Raw genomic sequence first — 24,765 nt, 5'->3', positions numbered from 1 at the left:
TGCAAACAAAGGCTACTGTACCAAATATTAACATTGATTTTCTCAGGTGTTCAAATACTTATTTGCAGCTGTATCATACAAATAAATAGTTAAAAAATCATACATTGTGATTTCTGGATTTTTTTTTTAGATTATGTCTCTCACAGTGGACATGCACCTACGATGACAATTTCAGACCCCTCCATGATTTCCAAGTGGGAGAACTTGCAAAATAGCAGGGTGTTCAAATACTTATTTTCCTCACTGTATATAAAAAAAAAACCACACAATTTTGAAAGTCCAGCCACTAGTCATTATACAAAAGATTACATAAGCATTACACATATTTACAATAAATAATGTGATTTAGATAATTCATGCTCCAAAACACCTTGTCCCATAGACTTAGTAGTGGTAACCGACAGCATGACACAAGTCGAGTTCTTTCCTTTATACTGACACACCATAGAGGACTTCCTCATCTTTTCTGCCAGAATGGATCTCTGAATGGGTCTCGTGTCTGTTCTGGTTTCACAGATGCGGCCAACGGTCCGAGCGGCCCAGGCTACAGACCGCCCCCCCGAACCAGAGAGGTGCTCATCAACGGTCAGACAGTCAAGCTCAAATACTGTTTCACCTGCAAGATCTTCCGCCCGCCGCGGGCCTCACACTGCAGCCTGTGTGACAACTGCGTGGGTAAGCATGTGCGTGTGTGTGTGTGTGTGTGTGTACTGTATGTGTCTGCAAATATCTTTATATAATAGTCAGCATCATGCAAGTGCTAACATTGTGCGTTTCTCCTCAGAGAGATTCGATCACCACTGCCCGTGGGTAGGCAACTGTGTGGGGAGGAGGAACTATCGCTTCTTCTACCTGTTCATCCTCTCACTCTCCTTCCTCACTCTCTTCATCTTCGCCTTTGTCATCACGCACGTAATACTGAGTAAGAGTGCCGACCGCCTACTTCCTTATATAACTTCAGCCTTCAGAGCCAGAACACATGACCGATCTTATCTTACCTTATTCATTTAGCAGTGTTCGGCAGAACAAACCCGTGACTTAGCAGGCGCTTCATATGCAGTTGGAAATATAAGTGTGTAACTTTTTCTGCTTACTTGCGCAGAGCGATATAGCAAATCTCAAGAACTTAGTTTGTAGACTTATAGTAGTGGTATAGAGAGCCTAAGTCCCTCCCCTCCGCTTCCGGCTCATGGGACCTTACTTCGGAAAAAATATGTATGGTAGTCAATGGCGAGAGACAACTTATCTTTTTATTCCGTCTGAACTGTGCCCTGAATTACACATATGATGTTTGTCAATTTAAAAGATAATTATGAAAGTCAAGAAAGTCGCAGTTTGTCATAAAACAGAAGAGTAACATTTAGTTTTATGTGAAAATCGCTCAATGAACTACATCTCTCGTCTCGCACTATGCACGTCACAAGATCCGTTGCTCGTATGTGTGCAGTCTGGTACAAAACACTCAGGCATGACGGCGTAACGTTACGATTATAACGTAAGACTCTAGAAAAAATGACAGACGTTAGCTTCAGTAAAGTTAGCTTCATTCATTGAGAGAAAAGGTATGACGTCACACGTGCGCCTTTTGGGTTTGTAGTCTCTGTAATTACGTATTTTCACAGTCTTATACCTCAACAGTTTTACATCAAACTGCGACTTTCTTGACTTTAAAATGTATCTTTTAAATTGACAAACATCATATGTGTAATTCAGGGCACAATTCAAACGAGATATTTGTTGTCTCTGACTACCATACAATATTTTTCCGAAGTAAGGTCCCATGGTGGTCAACCGGAAGGGGAGGGACTTAGGCTCTCTATAGGGATCTCCCAGTCACGTGACTCCTAGCCGCGTGTCAGCCATTTTGACGGAATACATCCGTCAGCTACTCAGCGGCAATGGATCTATTAGGCTAATTATAAAATTATCTGTTTTACTTTCGGGTTATAGGGCTGTGACGGTGGCAATTTTTTACCACTGCGGTGGTAATGGACCAACTACCTGCGGTGGTTGGGGGGTTGTTTTGATGATAAAAATGTAGTGTTTATTTGAGCAAAAAAGTGTTTATTTGAGCAATTCCCGTCAAAGAAGCAACACACTAAAGCCTGTAAAGCATTGAAATAAATATCAGTAAATATTGGATAACTTACTGTAACTTAATATAAATGTAACTTAATGTAACTAAATATAAGTTCTAATAACTTAAATAATATAATAGTTAAATCTATTAAAAAAAAATTTGTTTAATAAATTCCACACAAAGACGCGTATTCCACATACCGCTCTGCGCTTTGAGAGGGATGTGGGAAACGAGGAGGAAAGAGACCATCGATCTATTTTCTGATATCTTCATGTTTTCCACAAGGGCAAGACATTTAAGCTATGTTTGATATTGCGCTGCCAGAGAAAGCGAAAATAAAAATCACCCGCGCGTGTGAAACACGCTTTACAAATAAACTTGACGCGCCTTACATGTCTAATAATAACAAGCACAAACTGTTAAAATGAATCTGACGTGCAAGTAAAAATGTAGGCTATCTGTCCTACAACGTTTTTCTACTTTACCACAGTAAAGAATATGAATAGGCCTAATTAAAAGGACCTAGGAAGAAACGTTTATAATCCCCTTCGAAAATCGAGACGTGAGTGAAGATTTGGGGGAAAAACAAGAGATTACATGCAGAGATGAGTCACGATTTTTGAATATTCGATTAGTTTATTTAATTATAGAATTACTATAGAATATCGAATAGGTTGTGCAATTATTCTCTAAAATAAAAAATAAAAAATGTTTTGGTGCTAATGCGGTGGTAACGCGTTCATATAATTAGGCCCTACATAAGGTCCTGTGTCCTGAAAGATATTCCTTTTGTATGATCACGTATCCGATCGCATCCAACTGCACAGCATCGCTCGGGCATGATAGGAATATTTTGCGATGAGTTGTAGTATCACCGGCGGTTTAGCATTTTCTATTCCATCAAGATGGCTGCTCCAAGTGGCGTGACGTCACGCGGGACGTCCCTATAATTAGTTATAGATTAATTATGTGGTGATATTGAGAATTATGAAGTCTGTGAGGTTGTGTTCAATTTAGAACAATTTTGTGTAGTGACAAGCCTAATTACTTTTCAGTGATAGTATATGGTTATGCAAATAAATGACAGGGTTACAATTTTTGTTTTTCCCCGCGATTAAGCAGAATGAACCCCCTGGTGCTCTTTTTTTTTTTAGTGTGCTGTAATTTTTCACTTCATTGGAATGGTACGAAACTTGGTAAAGGTTTCGGCACTTGCTATGGTAACAAAAAAAAATAAAAAATCATGGGCATGATTCGAACAGGTTAAATGGTCCTGTAAAAAATAGTCACACTTGACAAAATGACCATATTGGAAATGAATGGGAGACGAATTTTAACAAGTGAAAACTTTTGGTACTGCAGCCAAACAAAATCTTACTGAAAGCTCATTTTTTCAGATATCCATCCCAAATTTGGAACACAACTTGTTTAGATTTATGGCTTTGATTTTCTTGAAGTTTAGAGTAAAATGTGATTTCGAAAATATATATTTCATATAAAAATTGAAAATAGTTTTTTTGTGCATTTTTCAGAACAATACACACAAAAATTCTGTTACTTTTTTGTTCACTTTTTTTCACTTCAGGAATAATCTGCCAAGTGTCGTCTTTGAAAAGTGATAAAACGTTTACGACAACATTTTCAAGATTTACGAAATTTTACTTTCAGGTCAATGCTCAAAAAGTGAATAAATGGATTATAAATATAGCGTAAATATAATTTAGTATAAGAAAATAAAATAAAAATGAAAAAAAAAATAATAAAAAATAATAAAAAATATTATCAAACTAAAATATAGTACATTCATTTCATTGACCAAAAAAAATTGGTCATTTTTGACCGACACGCCAATTAAGTGCACCAGAGGGTTAAATGATTAAATATGTTGATTATTTCCCGAGAAGTTGGGGGCACAAAAATTGCGTGTGTACCAGTCATATTCAAAACATTTCAGAATCTTTTTTTTGGTGAATTATTTGCACCAAAATGCCTCTAGTACTGGTGCTTCATCACTGTAATGTATGCCTATCGATCGGCTCTGATCTGGGCTGTTGACTGGCGGGAGGAAAGCGTGAGTCTGCTGACAGTGCAGTTTCTTCCCTGGGTGAAGTGATGGAGAGACTGTAAGCCTGAGCTCAGCGCTGTTTACTGCACACAACTGATCAATCAGGCCGTGAGGGCAGGGACACCGGAGTGACAAATGGATCCTGTAAGATGTTTATTGGACAGGGCGCACTCAGTGCGGCTTTATTTACCCACGAATCTCTCCTCAGATGCCCTCTGGAAACCATTAGCATTAAACACAGTGACTGACTTTGAAGCGGTCCAGAAAGTGATTGCATTGGGAGTGTCAGGACACGGGTCTCTCTGGTGCACCAGTGATGACATTAAATTGGGATATCACCGTACTGTGAAATTAGAGTGATACTGGAGGATTTTCATATACTTACAGATACTCATATTACATATCCATATACTGTGGTTCTCCAAGGTAGTTCAAAAAACATGGTATTATTATATAGGGTACAATGGGGATAAAGGCACACCCTAAGAAAAATGTGCTTTTCACTATTCCCATAGCGTATGATTGCAGGTAAAAAATAAGCTTTTATTAAACATTGATTGAGCAACAGCTTTAGAAGAAGACGTGGTGTTTTGTTTAAAAATCTTATGAATGTATGAGGTGGCAAGGTTGGCCTTTTACCCCACATACTTTGTAAAACCAGCACGGGGTAAAAGGCACACAGTATTTACAAAAATACTTAGCTAAAATAATATGTTTTTAATAATTTAAGTTAATACTTGTTCAGAACAATCACTTTAGCAGAGTTTGTACTATTTTCGGTTTATTTTGATGAATAAAAGAATAGATTTTTTGTTTAATAAATACAGTTTACTTCACTCATTAAATTGTTCATTTTAAAAATACAGAAAAAACATTATTTAAAAAAGAAAAGATTCTGAAAGCATTGAATGAGATTCCATAATATTTCATAAAGCTTTATAGTAAAAACAAATAAATATGATGTTTTATTATATGATATGATTAATATCATCAAAAGCCAAAAGGCACAGTTAATTAATTATATTTGATAAGAATTTAAACTATAATACATTTTCATTTAATTATAAATAACATGCAATTGTCCAAAAACCTTATATTCAGTTCACACTTAAGTATAATCTATTAAAGTATATTATTTTCATAATAAGTACTCTTTTTAACCCTTTCCCCGCCAGCGTTTTTGAAAAAAAAAAAAGTTGCTATAGCCAGCACCAGCATTTGATCATTTTTCACAAAAATGATCTGCTTAAAAAAAAAAAAAAAAAACCTGTTTTATTCTAGCTTCATACATTCCTTTTATATCAATACTTGAATGTGGGAAAGTTTCATAAAAAAGCTAATTTTGAGTAAAAAGCTGAGAAAATCTCGTTTTTGTCGAAGACTACATCCAGTTTGGATTCAGAACAATGATCAAAACACAGATGGAGTAGATTGAGTCCATCAACACCCCAAAGCTTCACAGTCCTATAGCTCGTATTGGGTCCACATTTCATTCAGTAACATTAGGCAGTTTTGATTTATATGCTGTTTAATGTTGCTGATCGTGTTATTTTACATATACATATGCTTACTTATGCTATCACTTGTTTCTGCTTCTTCTTCGCATGTTTTGATCAGGAGATTCTGTACTTTTTCAGAAGATGTGTAATAGCACCCCCTACAGTATAACAATGAAAACACAGAAATTTCCATCAATGGCAGGGAAAGAGTTAAAAGAGGGGACAAGGAATGCTTTGCCACATTGCTTTAATTAGCGATAATTGCTAATGTGGCATGTAGGTATTCCACAAAACTGTAGGATTTAGTGTGTCTGCAGACGTCTGGAAGACAGCAGCTGGTTAATTTCTTATTGCAGTAACTCTGCGCTCAATATGCCGCCTGCTTTTTCATTCGAGACGTGTTTCATGTTCCTGTGACAGCTTTTCTTTGTTACATAACCAGTGCTTTTCCTGCAGGATCCAACAGGACTGGCTTTCTTAGTGCTCTCAAAGACAGCCCTGCTAGATATCCTTTCACTAAAGTGTGTGTGTGTGTGTGTGTGTGTGGGAAGAGGCTGTGCAATAGGAGTCTATTTCTGGTTTTCACACCTCTAGAACACAATTGCAGAAAAGCAGCCCACACTGACTTTATCCACATCTTCATTGCTATGCGTCTGCACCTCTCTCTTTTCAATGGAAAGAAATATGTTAAGAGAACAGTGATTTGAATTAGCGAGGAGACGTGGTCTCGCTGTCGTCTTCATTAGCGAGACCTGCTTCCTGCTCACGGTCAATTATTAGCTGGTCATGCATCATTTACTGCTTCATGATAGACTCACTCTCATAAGCAAGAATGTCAACACATGCTAGTGCTAGCAAAAACAACCATTGCAGGGTACAATTGCTAATTGTTATCTTAAGTAGCCTATTTTTGTCTGGTTTTCCAGTAAAATATCTAAATGTAGTTGAACTAGATTTAGTCGTGAAGTAAATAATTATTTTCAGGAATATATTTTGAGTTTCTTTTTCCCTTGTTTTAAGCATATACATTTCGTGAGATTTATGCTTCAAGCATTTTTTTTTTTTGCTAATCAATTTAATTGTTTTCTTGAGAAAACTAAAATACTGAAATGCTAGTTAAGCTTTTCTTCTACTCAGACTTCTAGCTCGTCCTAGAGCTTTCATGCTAAAACTACCAAACTCGGGTGAGACCTTTAGACTTATCTGACTTGCGTTACTATGTCTTTTCTAACTGATCCGACTTTGGGAATTCCCATATCAGACTTCCGAACAATCCCAAATTCCCATTGACTTTTATTGAGGGGGTCAAAACTTTTATACAACAACTCTAAAGGCCTGTTCACACCAATGATGATAACTATAAAGATAATGATAAAGATATAGTTTTAAAAATCGTTCTCAAAATTAAAGAGAAGTAGAGTCCACACCACAACTATAACGATAACGGCACAGAGAAACGATATAGTTGGAATCACTTTCATCAGTTTTTAATCGAGCTGATGAACGATAAAAGCATTGACAGCCAATCAGAATCCATCCTGCTGTAACGAGCTCCAGCATTTAAAATGACAAAAGCACACGCCTAGAATAAACAAAACGATATCATCCGCTAGAGTGGATGCAAATATAGTTATATATAGCTTTATAGTTATCGTTCTTGGTGTGAACGGCCTTTATAGAGTATTTAAGCTGTCTGTCTCTAGCAAAGCTTAAAAACTAGCCTAAGAAAACATACTAAAACATGCTAGTCATGTGTTAAAGCATGTAAGCAAACATGTTAAAACATGCAAGGAACATGATAGCAACATACTAAAATTTGCTAGCAAATTGTTAAATCATGTTAGAAACATGTTAGCCAGGTGCTTATTCATGCTAGTTACATGTTAAATGTTCAACTTGTTTCTTGTTCAGCTTGTTTCTTCAATAAATGTTTCTTGAGCATCAAATCAGCATATTAGAATGGTTTCTGAAGGATCGTGTGACACTGAAGACTGGAGTAATGATGCTGAAAGTTCAGCTTTGTATCACAGGAATAAATTACATTATAAAATATACTGAAATAGAAAACCGTTGTTTTGAATAATAACAATATTTTACTGTTTTACTGTCTTTTTGATCCAATAAATGCTGCCTTGGTGAGCATAAGAACATTAATATTTCAGAAACATTAAAAATCTTACCGACCCCAAACTTTTAAATGCTGGTGTATATTAAGCTCATCACAGATGCGCCTTATTGCGGAAAGCAGGTGCTTAACAGAATTTTTTTTCTATAAAACTTTTGTGTACATATACTGTTGCCATGATCAATAGAAATTCATCAAATGACAAAGAAAAGAGCTTATACCCGGGCATCTGTCCAGAAGTGCAGTGTAGTCAAGCGCACTTTCAGCATTTTAAAGATGTGATTGCAGTGGTTGAATGATGCTATACAGACCCAGTATATCCAGCATACTTGAGGCCTTTAATGCGAGTCCATTTCTGAAGCTGTCAGTCAGCATTTATAATCAGTGGTTGTTGTAATACATGTGTAGATTTGTGTTTTCCTTGACGGCTGTACTGTTCTGGAAGTGGTGGTGTGCTTTTTCTCCGTCTGGTCAATTGTGGGACTGTCAGGTTTCCATACCTACCTGATCAGCTCCAATCAGACCACCAACGAAGATGTGAGTACCTCTCTTTATGCTTTATCTCCAGTATTCATTAATGAAATAAACATGTTGCTGTGATAATAATCTGTTTCATAATAATACACCTAAAACTGCATTGATCATAATGACCTGACAGGAGACAAAATCAGTCATACAAACAGGGTCCAAAATTAACACCTGCCAAACCTGCAAAAGAGACATGAGAAATTTAAAGGGGTAATGACATTAATGTATTGGGCAGTCATGGCCTAATGGTTAGAGAGTCAGACTGGTAACCCGAAGGTCGCGGATTCGATTCTCAATATATCGGCAGGAAATGACTGAGGTGTCCTTGAACGAGGCACATAACCACCAATCGCGGTTAAAATTTACAATAATATATTTTTGAGAAAAATAAATAAATAAATATATATATATATATATATATATATATATATATATATATATATATATATATATATATATATACACATATATACATATACATATATACATACATATACATATACATATACATATATATATATATATATATATATATATATATATATATATATATATATATATATATATATATGGAAAAACAATTATTTTCAACACTCATTCAAACGGCCACTGTTATGATTGACTAACGTCATTGCATAGGAAACAGTATCAACACCCACTCGCTATTGCACGCAAGTAAATGTTTTAAAAACATTATTACCATATAAAACTCACATTTACAGACAAAGCATTATGAAATCATTTGATTATGGTTTGTGATGCAGCTGCTGTCAGATCCAATACAGTCGGCTGCTTCATCTTTCAACACATTTTTGAAAGTTTATTTGCAAACTCTTCATTACACTGTGCCTCGATCTCTGTATAATATCAGTCTTTAAATGAAAGATATTTAAAGTGTACCTAAAATATACGTGCAATATTTTTATTTTAACACAATCAAATATACTTTAGTATATCTTTAGTTGTTCAAATTTAGCAGACTTTAAGTATAGCAGTTCAGTATACCAAAAGTGCAATTGCAGGGTATTTATATTAAGTACATAAATATGTAAATGTATTTGTAGTAGACTTAGCATAAAGTAAATGTATTTCAAATACATTTTAGTATATTTATTTTTCACTAGGGAAATATCCTGTACATTTTCTCACTTACCCACCTGCAGGTTAATTTTGGCCCCTGAATATAAAGTTTATTTAAATCTGTCCCTCTGGATATAAACCCAGATCAAACGAGACACTGGGAAAGTTACAGGAAGACAATTAATGAGCACTTCAAAAGACTTGGTTTTGAAGATCAGTGGGTATTTCTCACCGTAGCAAAAGATCCTCCTTTCCATCCTCACCCCGGTTCATCCCTGAGTTCATTAAGGCTGCCTGTCGTCTCTCTCAGTGTCTCGCTGTCTGCTCTGATGTTGGCAGCTTGTCCCTCTCAGCTACTGTAGTTCTCAACGGTCACATCACTGTTTCAGATCAAAGGTTCATGGTCATCCAAACGAGGCAAAGGCAACTACAACCCCTACAGCTACGGAAACTTCATCACCAACTGCTGCGCTGCACTGTGCGGACCTCTACCGCCGAGGTGAATACATCAAACTAGGCTATTTTATAGTATACCGTTTACTTCATACTGCACAGCATATACTGTACACTGCTTTTTGTTTTGTTGTTGTTGTTGTTGTTGTTTTTTTAGTTTGACAGTATGCAGTGACTTTTCTAAAAGTAGTATGCTATGTAGTGCCACTACACTAACAGCACTAACGGTGCCCTTCCACTTTTTAAATGGTTAATTCTGGAAGTATATTTTTCATTAATTCTATGATAGGGATTTTAAAAAAAGCCTTCATTAAAGCGCTATAAGCAGGGGTGCACATAACTGGTGCACAGGTGCGCATGCTTGGTAAAAATGAACGATGCGCACCAGAAAACTTTGAGGGAAGCGCTTTTGAGTACCAGCATTTTTGGGGACATGGAGTAGGATTTTTCTCCATCTCTGGGAAGATAGCAATCATGATTAGGGCAGCACGATTTTTAGCAGTTAGCAGAACGTTTTAGCATCGATCGCGATGTGCGTATCCGCAAAATAGTCACATCGCAGGATGTCATGCACGTATAGGGATCTATCTTAGTTGATCGGTTTCGGTTTGGAATGCATGCGATTCCCGGATTAATTGCAAAGTTTACCCATCATAGAGTTAAAGTTTATCATTTGCATGTGTTTTTAAGTCCCGTCAGTTTAAACATTAAGTGTAAGAACAAGACTGGAACTCACGCACTGTTTTGTACGTACACACAGAGCCACGCAGACAGCACATGAACGCCAAATTCAGGCCTCTTCTTTTGAGCTTGAACCATGGCTTGAACAGACACATGCACACAAAATTAAGTCAAAATGCCTGTCTTGGCAAGTATCCTCATAAACACAGTCAGTTATGTGCTGTAATAAACAATTGAGAAAGAAAACCGGATGCGTATCATTGGATCTGTGCATTTGTCTTAAAATGATAGCAGCCTAATATACCCGCAGCTGTTTGTTAATCCAATGTTAATCAAACAACAAAAGAGAAAGAGAAAATCACTTGTATAGCTTTAACACAGATAAATTGTATTAATTGCATTAATTATATTTAATTTTTCAGTGAAGACTATAGTCTTTTACATTTTTACATTTGGTTCAGAGTGCTTGACACGCAAGAACCAGTGAGGTTAAACAGCTCAATTCCAACACAATCTAATGGAAGTTCATAACTATTTTTAGGTACTGGTGAATTGGTGGGTAATTTGTGTGAATTTGTACAATCTCATTTGTACGTTTTTATCTGATCTGCTACGTTGTTCTTTCTACATCCCTACAAAGCTTTGTGTTCTTTACATCATTCATATCTCTGTATCAGAGAATTTAATTGCCAGTCGACAGAAAAAGTCCATTTCAAATAAGAGAGTCATCAACTTCCTTAGAAAATCATTATGCAGGCAAGATATCAGTCAAGTGATTCCTGCTGATCTTGTAAAAAGATTGGTGAACTCAGCAGGTTTCTCGCTCATTCATTTAAATATGAGAGGTAAAAACCAATCAGCATTCTCGCTCCAGGAAATGCGAATATCTTAGATAACCGAGAAACGTTCCTGAATGGGTTCAGATGGTGCGTGAGGAGGCCTGCTGACGTCGAAACCTGCTCACTCACCCACAGTTCTGCACGCCATTAATGAGTTTCTCATGAACACAAAGCAGAAGTGGGCACAGCATCACTGGCTGCCATCTGCTCTGTGTGTGGGCATGTTGAGTTGGAGGAGGACTCCACACACACACACACACACACACACACGCAGATTCTCTTCTCTCTGCCTCCTTTACCCACGTTCCCTGACTCACAGTTGGAATGTATCATCCACTTCCTTTCTCTTTGCAGTTTGATTGACAGAAGAGGTTTTGTACAACCAGACACCCCGCAGCCCGCGGCCCAGACAAATGGCACCGGCGCCTGCCCCCCCAATCAGGTCCAGAGTCACATGGTAGGCCGGCCGTACTCTGTGTGTGTGTGTGTCCAGTCTGTTGTACTTCAGCCGTTATAATGAAGCCATTTATGTTCAAACCACTTCAAGGTTTTAACAAAGCATTTGAAATATATAGTGGAGTCTAAAAGTCTGAGACCACACTGAAAGTCTGGAATTCAGTGTTTTACACAAAGTTCCCAGCCTGAGTGTGAGTGCTGCGATTGTTAAAGGGGGACACACTAAAAAATTCATATTCATTTTTTTCAAATAATGAAAAAATACACTACCATTCAAAAGTATTGGGGTTGGTAAAAAAAAATTCAACGTTTTTGTTGTTTATTTTATCCAAAAATGTTTGAGTATATTATGTAAACTCAGTATATTAAAATTCGGAATATATTATTACAATTTATAATAAATGTATTTATTTCAGACACACACACACATATATGTGTATATATATATGAAGAGTTCAGATGCAAAAGCCTCTAAGTGCCATCTGAAATTTTCTTCTAGAATGATCATTTTTATCAAGCTTGTATATTTAAGTTCAGTAATTTCACTTAAATGGCAATGAAAATTACCTATTAACTGTCATTTAAGTGAAATTACTGAACTTAAATATACGAGCTTGATAAAAATGATCATTCTAGAAGAAAATTTCAGATGGCACTTAGAGGCTTTTGCATCTGAACTCTTCATATAAATATATACTTTTATTTATATATATATATATAATTTTTTTTTTTAATAATTTTTTTATTTTATTAAATACAATATATGCAATTTATACATGTGATCAAAGTTGAATTTTTTGCATCATTACTCCAGTCGTCAGTCCCATGATCCATCAGAAATTTTTCTTATATGCTGATTGAGCAGTTATGCTGCTTCATATTTTTCTGGAAACTGTAATAAAAAAAAATACAAATCTTTCAACTTCAAAGTTCAAAATAAATAGCGGGTTAAATTTATTTAACCTTTTTAAATAAAATAAAAATGTATTTTAAATAGTGAAAAATCTTTACAGTGCCCACTTCCCACTTCTGTTCAATTTAATGCATCCTTGCTGAATAAAAGTAGCCTATTATTTCTTTAAAAAAATTAAATAAAATAATAATAATAATAATAATAATAATATATATATACAGATATACAGTGAGGAAAATAAGTATTTGAAGTATTTTGAATACTTATTTGCAGCTGTATCATACAAATAAATAGTTACAAAATCATATATTGTGATTTCTGGATTTTTTTTTTTAGATTATGTCTCTCACAGTGGACATGCACCTACGATGACAATTTCAGACCCCTCCATGATTTCCAAGTGGGAGAACTTGCAAAATAGCAGGGTGTTCAAATCCTCACTGTATATATATCTGTTACAGAGATACAATGATAGTTTAAAGTAACAGAGATTGTTTTGGCTTTATAGCAGGCTTTAAGTTATAGGCTTTAAGTTATTTTTCAGCTAAATTTAATTTGATTGATTCACTTCGGTCGCAACGATCATTAGTTATTAACTTAGGAGCCGCTAACACAACATCGTTTTAAATTCTACACAGACTTTAAACACGAAACCTGTGAGAACGCTGATGGCGTGCACATGCGTATTACGAGTTCAGTCTATTGGTATGCGCGTTTGAATATATGTGCGCAGGTTTGTAAATCCCTACAAACCAAGCCTTAAAAAACTACTTGTCTGGCCTTAACATTTTGATACAGAATTGTATCACTTCGGGGTAGATACGCGAACCGAATTTTCCCGACAACGCTTTATCTGTAGAGTGGTAAAGGGATCCTCCATAGGGAGAGACTAGTTGGCACTTCAGCTCTGCGTTGACATCGGGTCCAGGCGCAGGTCCTTCATCAGATCTGGATATAGCCTGGATCTGGCAGGCTGCGGGAAAACCTCGGGATAAAACACTAAAATTAGCGTAGATGCCATTTTTCTTATGATGTAACGAGTACATCAGGATTTATGGGAAGTCTTCCCGGTTCCGGCTGACCTGATCTATGCAGCCTAACATTGAATTATAGAAGTCTATAATGTGTTATGTGTATGCTAGGTCAAAGAGATGTGTTTTTAGTCTAGCTTTGAACTGACAGAGTGTGTCTGCTTCCCGGACAATGGTAGGAAGACTGTTCCAAAGTTTTGGTGCTAAATAAGAGAAGGATCTACCGCCAGCAGTCGATTTTGATATTCTAGAGATCACAAGATAATTTTGAGATCACAATAGACGTGAAGGACTATAATGCGTTAAGAGCTCGCTCAAGTACTGCGGAGCTAAACCATATAGTGCTTTTTAAGTAATCAGCAATATTTAAAAATGTATATGATGTTTAATAGGGACCCAATGCAGTGTTGACAGAAGAGGGCTAATATGGTCATACTTCCTGGTTCTGGTAAGAACTCGAGCTGCTGCATTTTGGACCAGCTGTAGCAATAATCTAGCCTTGAGGTCATGAACGCATGAACTAATTGTTCTGCATTTGTCAATGAGAGCATATGGCGTAATTTATATATATTTTTAAGATGGAAAAGTGCGGTTTTACAGATACTAGACACGTGACTTTCAAATGAAAGATTGGTATCAAAGAGCACACCCAGGTTCCTAACCGACGACGAAGACTTAACAGAGCAGCCATCAAGTGTTAGACAGTATTCTAGGTTATTACGTGAGGAAGTTTTTTGTCCAATAATTAGAATCTCTGTTTTTTCAGACTTTAGTCAATAGGGTCAATAGTATCAAATGCAGCACTAAGATCGAGTAACACTAATAGAGAGATACAACCACGATCGGATGATAAGAGCAAATCATTTGTGACTCTAATGAGAGCTGTCTCATGGTATGGTGGTACGGTCTAAATCCTGACTGAAAATCCTCACAGATATCATTTCTTTCTAAAAAGGAACATAGTTGTGAAGATACTGTCTTTTCTAGTATCGTTGACAGAAAGGGTAGATTCGAGATCGGCCTGTAATTGACTAATTCTGTACGATCAAGTTTTTTTTTAACAAGTGGTTTAATCATTGCCAGCTTAAAGGTTTTTGGTACGTATCCTAGAGACAAAGATGAATTGATGATAGTAAGAAGAGGATGTATGACCTCTGGAAGCATCTCTTTCAGTAGCTTAGTCGGTATAGGGTCTAACATACATGTTGTCGGTTTAGATGATTTAATGAGTTTAGCGAATTCTTCCTCTTCTATAGCAATGAATGAATTTTTCCTTAGGGAGACTACAATGCACTCCCTGATGCGATACTGTAGTAGACGGTTGCATAGTTATAATTTTGTCCCTGATATTATCAATCTTATAAGTGAAGAAGTTCATAAAGTCATTACTGCTGTGTTGCTTGGAAATTTCTGGGCTTGAAGCTTTCTTTTTCGTTAGTTTAGCCACTGTTTCAAATAAATACCTAGGGTTTTGTTTATTTTCTTCTAATAGGGTTGAAAAATAAGCAGATCTAGCAGCTTTTAAGGCCTCTCTGTATGCAATCGAACTCTCTTTCCATGAAATGCGAAATACCTCTAGTTTTGTTTTCTTCCAGTTGCGCTCCATTTTTCTGGCTGCTCTCTTAAGGGCCCGATTGTGCTCGTTGTACCACGGCGTTGGACTATTTTCTTTAATCTTCTTTAAGTGCAACGGAGCAACTGTGTCTAAAGTGCTGAAAAAGAGAGAGTTAAAAGTTTCTGTTGCAATATCGAGTTCTTCTAAGCTATCCGGGATGCTGAGATGATGAAACTGATTAGGAAGATTATTAATAAAGCAATCTTTAGTGGCAGAAGTGATAGGTCTCACATATTTGTAACACGGAGTCTGCTTTGCAGCCTTGGCTAAATGTAATTTACATGAGACTAGATAATGATCTGAGATGTCATCGCTCTGCTGCAGAATTTCAATGGCATCAGCATTTATTTCGTGTGATAATATTAGATCTAGAGTATGATTACGACAATGAGTAGGTCCTGACACGTGTTGTCTAACTCCAATAGAATTCAGAATGTCTTTAAATGCCAATCCCAATGCATCTTTTTCATTATCTATATGTATATTAAGATCACCAACAATTAGTACTTTATCTGCAGCCAATACTAACTCTGATAGAAAGTCAGCAAATTCTTTGATAAAATCTTTATGGTGCCCTGGTGGCCTGTATACAGTAGCCAGCACAAATCTCAAACGTGATTTGTCATTTACACTATATATTTTTACATTAAGCACCAACACTTCAAAAGAAGTATATTTAAAACTAGATTTCTTAGTGATTTTGAAAATATTACTATAAATTACACACTGTAAAAAAAAAATACATCCCCAAGTCAAAAATTTCAAGTGACCGATAACATCTAAATTTTTCAATTAGTCTGACGTATTATTTCTCATTGAGCCAAATGTTAACAGACTATTGCAACAAGAATTTCACTTGGGCCAATTGAAAAATTTAGATGTTATCGGTCACTAAAAACTCACCAAATTTTTGATTTGGGAGGGTTAGAAATTTTTTACAGTGAGCAGCAACACCTCCCCCTTTGCCTTTCAGACGAGGTTCATGTTTATAACAGTAATCTTGCGGGGTGGACTCATTTAAAGTAATGTAATCGTTTGGTTTTAGCCAGGTTTCTGTCAAACACAGCACATCTAGATTATAGTCAGTAATCATATCATTAACAATAAGTGCTTTTGAAGTTTTATCATTTGCTCATCTGTATTATAGCTGTTTTTTATTTGTTGAACATCAATTAAATTTTTAACCTTACATGGGTTGAAACATTTTTTGGATTTCCAAATTCGGGGAACAGACACAGTCTCTATATGATGATATCTAGGTGAAAGAGGCTCTATGTGATGGGATTTATCTGACCTTGGTGACGTGAGACAGCTAGCAGACGGTCGGTTTAGCCAGTCTGTCTGCTTCCTGACCTGAGCCCCAGATTGTCATGTTTATATATATATGTATGTATATGTGTGTGTGTGTGTGTGTGTGTGTTTTTTTTATATATATATATATATATATATATATATATATATATATATATATATATATATTACTCAAACCTTTTTGTCATGCTGAATATATAATTTGTAATGAAAATAAATGTTTTCATTTAAAAATGCAAAATTCAAGCATTTTCATTAGTGGTCTCAGATTTATGGACCCAACTGGTTTGCTCAACCCAACTGTGTGTTCGGACATTAATCTCTCATGAAATCAAAGTTTATTTGGCACAGGTTTACGCCGGATGCCCTTCCTGATGCAACCCTCCCAATTTTCCTTGGGACAGGTTGCACTAGTTGTGCAACCTCAGTGGTTGGGAGACTTGAATCTGCTCAACATAACGCACTGATCATGAAACACCCGTGTTTTTGGCACAGAGGTGATCAGTGACGTAATTCTCTGATCCATTTATACATGCATTGACAGCAGCATTAATGTGATTTGGAGACAGTGTGGGCTGGTGTGAACAGATCAGCGCTCATGAATACTGATGGCTCACTGTCTGGATTCAGTTTCATCAGCCATATCAAATCAGCCACTGATTTGATGGCAATTATTCAATCCCTTGAGGGATCCAGTGTTTGTGTCGTGTAAGCTTTCAATTTTAGGTTTTAAAATGTATTTTTATAGCATAAATCTTTGTGACATTTTCAAAAATAATACTTGTATCTATGGAAAGATTCATCCATCATTTGTAGAGAAGATTAGATGGGTGTATCTCACAAAAATGCAAAAACAAGCATCAAAACATAAAAAAAAAATCTTTATAGAATTTCCATGCTTCATTTTCATGAAAAAAAACCCTTCTCTTTAATGGTCCAAAAATAGGCTTTTTCCATTAACAAAAATATTATGTCTTCTTATTTTTGATTGAGGTGAAATATGACCTCAACATGTTCTTATTCTCCCAGATATTACTAACTTAACTTCTATATTCTTTTTCTGTCTTTATTTCTACTTTTGGTCAGCACACTCTAACCTTTTAAATCTTGACCTTCTAATAATTATTTTGTTGTAACTAGTCTTATCTGACCCAGGGCTCCAAAACAACAAAATACCTATATAAAAAAATACATATGGTATTTTTGCACAAATACATTCGTCACTAAGTAGAGGGTATCCAAAATACACAATGCCAAAATGGACTGGTTGCTTGACTGGTTGACCATGAACAAAATGACGCCAGCATCTAAAACACAACATATGCTAAACAGGGAAGAGTCTTTATGAAACTCTATCATCTGCCAGGTGAAACCATAGTAATCACACACCTCTTCTCAACAATATGCACAATTTGAGGTACCATTCATATACATAGCAGTTTGGAGCCCTGTGACTTGTTTTTCTGTAAAAAATGTATTCTTTGTTGGGTCTGACTTCCTCCTGGCTTTCCCTTTTCTCTCTCTGTCCTTCATCCTTCCTCCTAGTGTGCTCAAGACCAGTGCATTCAGAGTACCAAATTCGTTTTGCAGGCCGCCACCAACCCGCTGCTCCACAGTCAGCCCATCATTCTGGGCGGCGGCCCGACCCTGCAGGCCAAGAGCTCTCTGGGCGGCCCGTGCTCCACTCTGAGCCCCTCTCAGCCCTCACTGCCCTCCTCTATCCCTGGCCTCAGCTGTGGAGGAGAGCTGTTGGCCCTGCGGGACTCTGAGATCCACTGTCACCATCACCTACACCATCAACATTTCATCAGCCCGGAGGAGACACCCTCCCCACCCGCAGCTCTGCCCTGCGCCACCCATCTGGGTCACCATGTTCACCCGGCACAGCTCTTCAACCCGGTCAGCCAGGACTCGCTTCATGAAGACTCAGTGCGGGGTTTGGTGAAGCTGAGTTCAGTGTGAGCTGTTTTTAATGCCGTCCTGCTGAACTGGACCACAAGCCATACAGTACTACACACATGAACAACAGCTTCTACTGGACGTTTCTGATACTTTAATGGAGGCAGCCGCCCCAAACAACTTCCTGAGTTACAAGTGAGGACCAAAGCTAGTCTTCCAGCTGTATTATTACTCAACTGAGCTGTTTTTTTTTATTTATTTTTTTATTTTTATGGAAGCTTATTTCCGCCACAGAATGAATATTTAAAAAATGTAATTGCAACTTTCTCACAATTCTGACTTTTTTGAATTGCGAGATGTAAACTCAGAATTCCAAGAAAAATGTCTGAATTGCAAGATGTAAACTCAGAATTCCAAGAAAAAAGTCTGAATTGCGAGATGTAAACTCAGAATTCCGAGAAAAGTCTAAATTGAGAGATGTAAACTCATAAATCCGAGAAGTCTAAACTGAGAGATATAAACTCATAATTCCAAGAAAAAAAAATCTGAGAATTCCGAGAAATTTCTATTGAATTTCAAAAAAAATTTGAATTGCGAGATGTAAACTCAGAATTCCAAGAAAAAATAGTTTGAATTGGGAGATGTAAACTCAGAATTTCAAGGAAAAAGTAAGAATTGCGAGATGTAAACTCAGAATTCCAAGAAAAAAGTCTGAATTGCGAGGTGTAAACTCAGAATTCCGAGAAAAGTCTAAATTGAGAGATGTAAACACATAAATCCGAGAAGTCTAAATTGAGAGATATAAACTCATAATTCCAAGAAAAAAAATTCTGAGAATTCCGAGAAAAGTCTAAATTGAGAGATGTAAACTCATAAATCCGAGAAAAGTCTAAATTGAGAGATGTAAACTCAGAATTCTAAAAAAAGTCTGAATTGCGAGATGTAAACTCAAAATTCCGAAAAGTCTAAATTGTGAGATGTAAACAGAATTCTGAGGAAAAAAAGTGTGAATTGCGAGATGTAAACTCAGAACTCTGAGAAAAAAAATCTAAATTGCGTGATGTAAACTCAGAATTCTGAGAAAAAGTCTGAAATGAGATGTAAACTCAGAATTCCAAGAAAAGTCTAAATTGAGAGATGTAAACTCCTAATTCCAAGAAAAAAAGTCTGAGAATTCAAAGAAAAGTCTAAATTGAGAGGTTGAAAAAAAGTCATAATTATGAGAAAGTCACGATAACCTTATTTATATTCAGTGGCAGAAATAAGCTTCCATGTTTTTCCACTTAAGGGTGGCTGCTATTGACATAACCTTTTTCAAGTATTTTTCCCATTCATTTCTCCATTAAGATTTCAATCAATAAAAGCCTTAAACCAAACCAACCAGCTCTGACATGAATCATTACAAATTTGGATTTGAAGAAAAAATGGAAAGGTACAAGAGAGCATGAACTACTCCTCCCATGAAGCATTGTGAATGACACAATAAAAAAATAAACTACGGTATAATATAAAACAACACCTTTTAAGCTCACTACAAAATATTCTGACTCTGTTGTAATTCACAATGCTGCATTGCAGTGACCGATCGTTGCTGAGCTCTTTTGCAGTGATTTACGTTTCCATAGTAACAATGACTCCTCTGGTTGGTTTCTTTCTATTCAAGATTACAGTGTAGTGGGATTCAGCTATTAAAAATATCTTTTAAAAAGACATTGAAATCACAGACTAATGGCTCCTACAGCAGCATGTCTTGACATTTGAAAGGCTCTTAAAAGGTTTTTGTGCTATTAGGGTTAGAATTCACTTCCTCTATGGAGAAAATAAATGGGAGTTTTACTTTTGGAAGCTGACTGTTGTGTTCTTGAGGTGTCAGTCAGCCCATAAGTGGGATCATTTCGTGATCAGTTCATTTGTGGTCAAGTATTCCCTGAACTGGTGAGACGACAGAGAATCAGTTCGGTTTTCGTCTGTTTGTACAGCCTGTGATTCAGACTCACACAAACCCATCTGTCCCAAAGTCTGACACGTTTGGTCATACAGTGATAGAGACAGACAAACTTTAATGCGACGTCACTGCCTTTATCTCTCTCGGGGGTTCTGTCGACAATATTAGTGGTATTATCTATGATAATTATGCTTTGGTTATATATTTGGTTATATATTGCATCACATTTAAACCAGGTGTCACCACAATATGGTCATGTGATTATGTGCCAAAATGCAGTTTACTGGTTTTCAGCTACAAAAGTGGATTATTGTGGATGTTAATAAATTCACAACTTTTTTCAAAAAAAGCTCTGATTGGTCTTTATTTACTTGTTCTTTGTGCTGTGAAATCTTTACTGATTGTTATTAAGTAAATGTAAGATACATTTTTTTTATATTGTTAGTAATATTTCAATACGAAAACTTACTGGACTGAAGCATTTTAGGTTTACTTGATTATCCGTACATCGTTTAAATTTAGTATAATGTTAAATGTGAGTATCAAATATCAGGCTTTTGAGGAACATTTATTTGTACATTTCTCAGTTATCATTGTATTGTTTAAACATTGTGTTTAAAAATAATAAAACTAAGCTTTTCAATTTCATCTTACCAAGACACATTATTGGAAGATATAGAGTAACAACTGATATTAATGTATTTTAAGTTGTCTGCTATAAAGAACTCACTGATTTATATTGCGAGCTATCAGAATTTTGTTGGATAGGCTATACTTTTTGGCCAAATAAATATCAGCAAATGCACCAAATTGCATATTTTGCTTTTGAATAAAATTGAGGTGAAAAATCTAACTATATCATACTGTATGATCCATAAATAAAAGCCTGATGTATCAAATATGATACTCAACTAGGGCTGTCAACGAATATTCTAAATTCGAATATATATTCGAATAGTTTTAAAAAACAGAAATTCGAACGTGAAAATTGAACGTGAATTTCGAATATGGAAAAACACGCCCGCGGAAGCAGAGGCGCGGCTGTCTGCTTTGCGAGTGGGCGCGCGCGCTGCCTGACAGGACAGGTCACACGTCGCACTGTCTAGCGTCACTGCTGAAAGTTGACAGTGCACTAAAAAGACAGTGGAATAAATTGCAGTCAGTTTTTCCTTTTTTTAATACAAGCACCAAGAATGTAAGTAGCCTTTTTCTTTTTTAATAGCACTTTATTTTTTATGAACCTCAGGGTAAAAGTTCTTTGTTGTCACATTTCTCGGAATTGTGTGCCTCATTTTATTTAACGTTAAACAGAAAAGTTCCATGTTTACCACAGCACAGCTCGCTCGGAGCGTTCAATGTCGGTTCTATACTGTAAAACTTAAATTAATGTTAATAAATTTGTTTCAATCACTGAATGAAGCCTGCTATATTTGGGACAAGAGTCGCGACGTTAAATTGCTTGCACAAAACTCTTGATCAGCACTCAACATGTGCTTGTTGTTGTTAATTTAAACCGTTATGCGCAGAGAGAGCGTGAGCGCGAGAGAGAGAGAGAGAGAGAGAGAGAGAGTGCCTGCGAGTGAGCGAGAGTGAGGTCTGCGGTCTTGGCCATTAGTTTATTTACTTGGTTTTGTGTTGGTAATACATTGTCAAATATGTTTAAACTTAAATTAACTACCTATACAAGTAGTTATGTCTCTTTGTATTAATTTGTCCTGTTATTGAGGTAATGCGCGTCATTGACAAAATGCGCAACCAGATGTTCGAATAGTTCGAATATTCGTGTTTTTTAGAGGGAATATTCGAACGTCATTTTTGAGCAATTTTGACAGCCCTATACTCAACAACAACAACAAAAAAAAACTATTTATATATATATATAGGTTGTGTAATTTGCGTAAGAATACAATTACCCTGCTTCATTGTTTGACATATTTAGTTAATATATTTTGATAGTTTATTATTTTGTTTATTTCCTGGAAAGGCCTTATATGGGCAATGATATACCTGTTACATAGGTACGTATTTTATTCATAATACAATTAATATAACATTTGTATGAAGTGTTAAAGTATTCACCCAGTAGTACTGTAAGTGTTTTGCTGGAGAGTGTTGCTGAGTTATATGTGTGTGCAGAAGAGGCAGTATAGAGTTAAATTTAAAGTCCCCCTGTGGTGAAAATCAAGCTTTTAATGTTGTTTATATGTCTATGTGGTGTGTTTGATGTGCTTTAAGACAAAGCATGTACAAATAGTATTTTCTCCTTAAAACTGCAGTGAACCAAAGCTGGTGTTTCTGATGTCACAAACTACCTTGTAACCAATCAGATCAACGAGTGATCGTCAACGAGTGGATCTCTGAGCTGGTGTGAGTGAGTGGAGGCGGGGCTAGTTTGCATATTCATAGAACCGCGCATACTAAATGAGGCAAGGGTGTAGAGTTACATTCAAGCTATTTTAAGGCATGAATAATTTTTTTTCAATTTTTATTTTATTTTGGTGATCAAAGAAGAAGTTTTAAAGGGATAGGGAACTCGCAGTTTAATTTATTGACTACAGGGGGACTTTAAGGTCAAAAGGGATTAGTCCGCTCTACATATGACTTGTGTGTGCTCAAAGCAGAGAAGAACACGTGTATTACAGCAACTTCATAACTATTATGTGTCAAGTATGTTGCTATGGATGAAAAGTGACCCAGACAAGAGGAGAGAACGCATAAAACAGGCCTTTTTAAAGGTGGCGTTCCCAGTCTGAATGACCTCAGTTGGGGAGGTCACTAATTTATCTTTACATATCAGTGACGATGACAGTGATAACAGATGCTGCTTCATGACCAACCTGAAGAGATTCTCCAGCACCATCGCTGATATTGCCTCGATTGAAAAACGTAAATGTAAATTGATCAGTTGACTTAACTTAATTAATTTTAATAATACAAATTATATATAATTTTTTTCGTTTACTTCTCATCTATATTTCTATGCTGTGTTTTGGGGGATATGAAGTACTTTTTTACCTATTTACTGCAAAATTCCTCAACTACACCACTAGCATACGTATGAAATATAACATTTTTATGAAAAAAACACATTTATGATGATCAAATTTAAATATGAGTTGTTTCTGGATATTGATCTAGGTGTTAGATGCAGAATTCTGCCATCTGGTGGTTAGATGTTTTTTTGTAGATAATATAGTTTTAGCCACAAAGTGTAATTACCATATACTTCCAGCAGAGGCCCGTAGAGATCCATTCATTATTCTGGATGTGACTTATTGCTCTTATAACAGCTTTTTTAATGAATTATATATTTAAACATTTTAAAATACATTAAATCAGTATTTTGTCAAAGTTTAGAAATTTTTTGTTGTTGTTTGAGGTCTTTTGAAGTGTCTTGTTATTGCAATAATGCTATATAAATTTGCAATAATGTCACATAAGTTGCCACTAAAAGAAACAACTTGATTGCAATTGTATATTATTTCAATAATCGAAATGTATAAAATGATTAACTTAAGAATAAGAAATTAATTTTTAAAAAGTAAAAAAAACAAAAAAAAAACAGCTCTAGGCGGATATAGGAATAGGAGTGAAGAGTAAACACACTGTGTGTCTGTGTGTGTTTGTGTGCATGCGTGCATGTGTGTGTGTGTGTGTAATCATGCTCATTCCACATTGTTTTTTTCTCTAGTACCAGGCCTTCATTTTTGTGTGCACATTTTTAGATTCATGCTGGAATTATTGATTTTATTTACCAATTTCAATAAAAATGCTCTCTTTTGCAGTCACACCTGTTTGTTTGTGTTTGTCTCTCTGTGTATGTGATCTGTGTGTAGTCATGTTCTTTCCACGCTGCATTTGTCGTCTCATACCATACCTTCATTTATGTGTGAAATTTTTTAGATTTATGCAGAAATTATTGATTTTATTTCCCAATTTCTATAAAAATGCTCTCTATTACAGTCACACCTCTCTCTGTCTGTGTGTGTATTTGTGTCTGTGTGTGTGTGGGATAATGTTCATTCCACATTGCATTAGTGCTCTAGTACCAGGCCTTCATTTATGTGTGAGAATTTTCAGATTTATGCTGGAATTATTGATTTTATTTGTCAATTTCTATAAAAATGCTTTCTATTGGAGACACACCTGTGTGTGTGTTTGTGTGCTCGAGTACCAGGACTTCATTGTGGTATTGAAATTTTCAGATTTATTCTGGATTTATAGATTTTTTTTTTGACAAATGAA

At 36.0% G+C, this 24,765-nt stretch overlaps 1 protein-coding gene across 2 annotated transcripts in view; it reads left to right on the top strand.

Moving 5' to 3' along the window:
- Window positions 1–20,869, top strand: part of zdhhc14 (zDHHC palmitoyltransferase 14) — a 33,414-nt gene extending 12,545 nt beyond the window's left edge. Inside the window, exons 3-9 of one of the 2 annotated variants that reach the window (XM_084091087.1) lie at window positions 517–675; window positions 785–922; window positions 6,101–6,149; window positions 8,204–8,306; window positions 9,767–9,876; window positions 11,705–11,807; window positions 18,267–20,869. In XM_084091087.1, coding sequence (XP_083947213.1) covers window positions 517–675; window positions 785–922; window positions 6,101–6,149; window positions 8,204–8,306; window positions 9,767–9,876; window positions 11,705–11,807; window positions 18,267–18,638 — 1,034 coding nt within the window. In that variant the 3' untranslated portion in view covers window positions 18,639–20,869. Of the gene's footprint in view, window positions 1–516; window positions 676–784; window positions 923–6,100; window positions 6,150–8,203; window positions 8,307–9,766; window positions 9,877–11,704; window positions 11,808–18,221 lie in introns of both variants that reach the window. The other variant, XM_084091086.1, reaches the window with a different exon arrangement.
- Window positions 20,870–24,765: the final 3,896 nt, after the last annotated feature.

Source organism: Abramis brama (assembly GCF_963993115.1).
Source record: "Abramis brama genome assembly, chromosome: 18".
Classification (NCBI taxonomy): domain Eukaryota; kingdom Metazoa; phylum Chordata; class Actinopteri; order Cypriniformes; family Leuciscidae; genus Abramis; species Abramis brama.
Note: the sequence above shows the minus strand (reverse complement) of the source record. Positions and strands in the feature narration are given on the sequence as shown.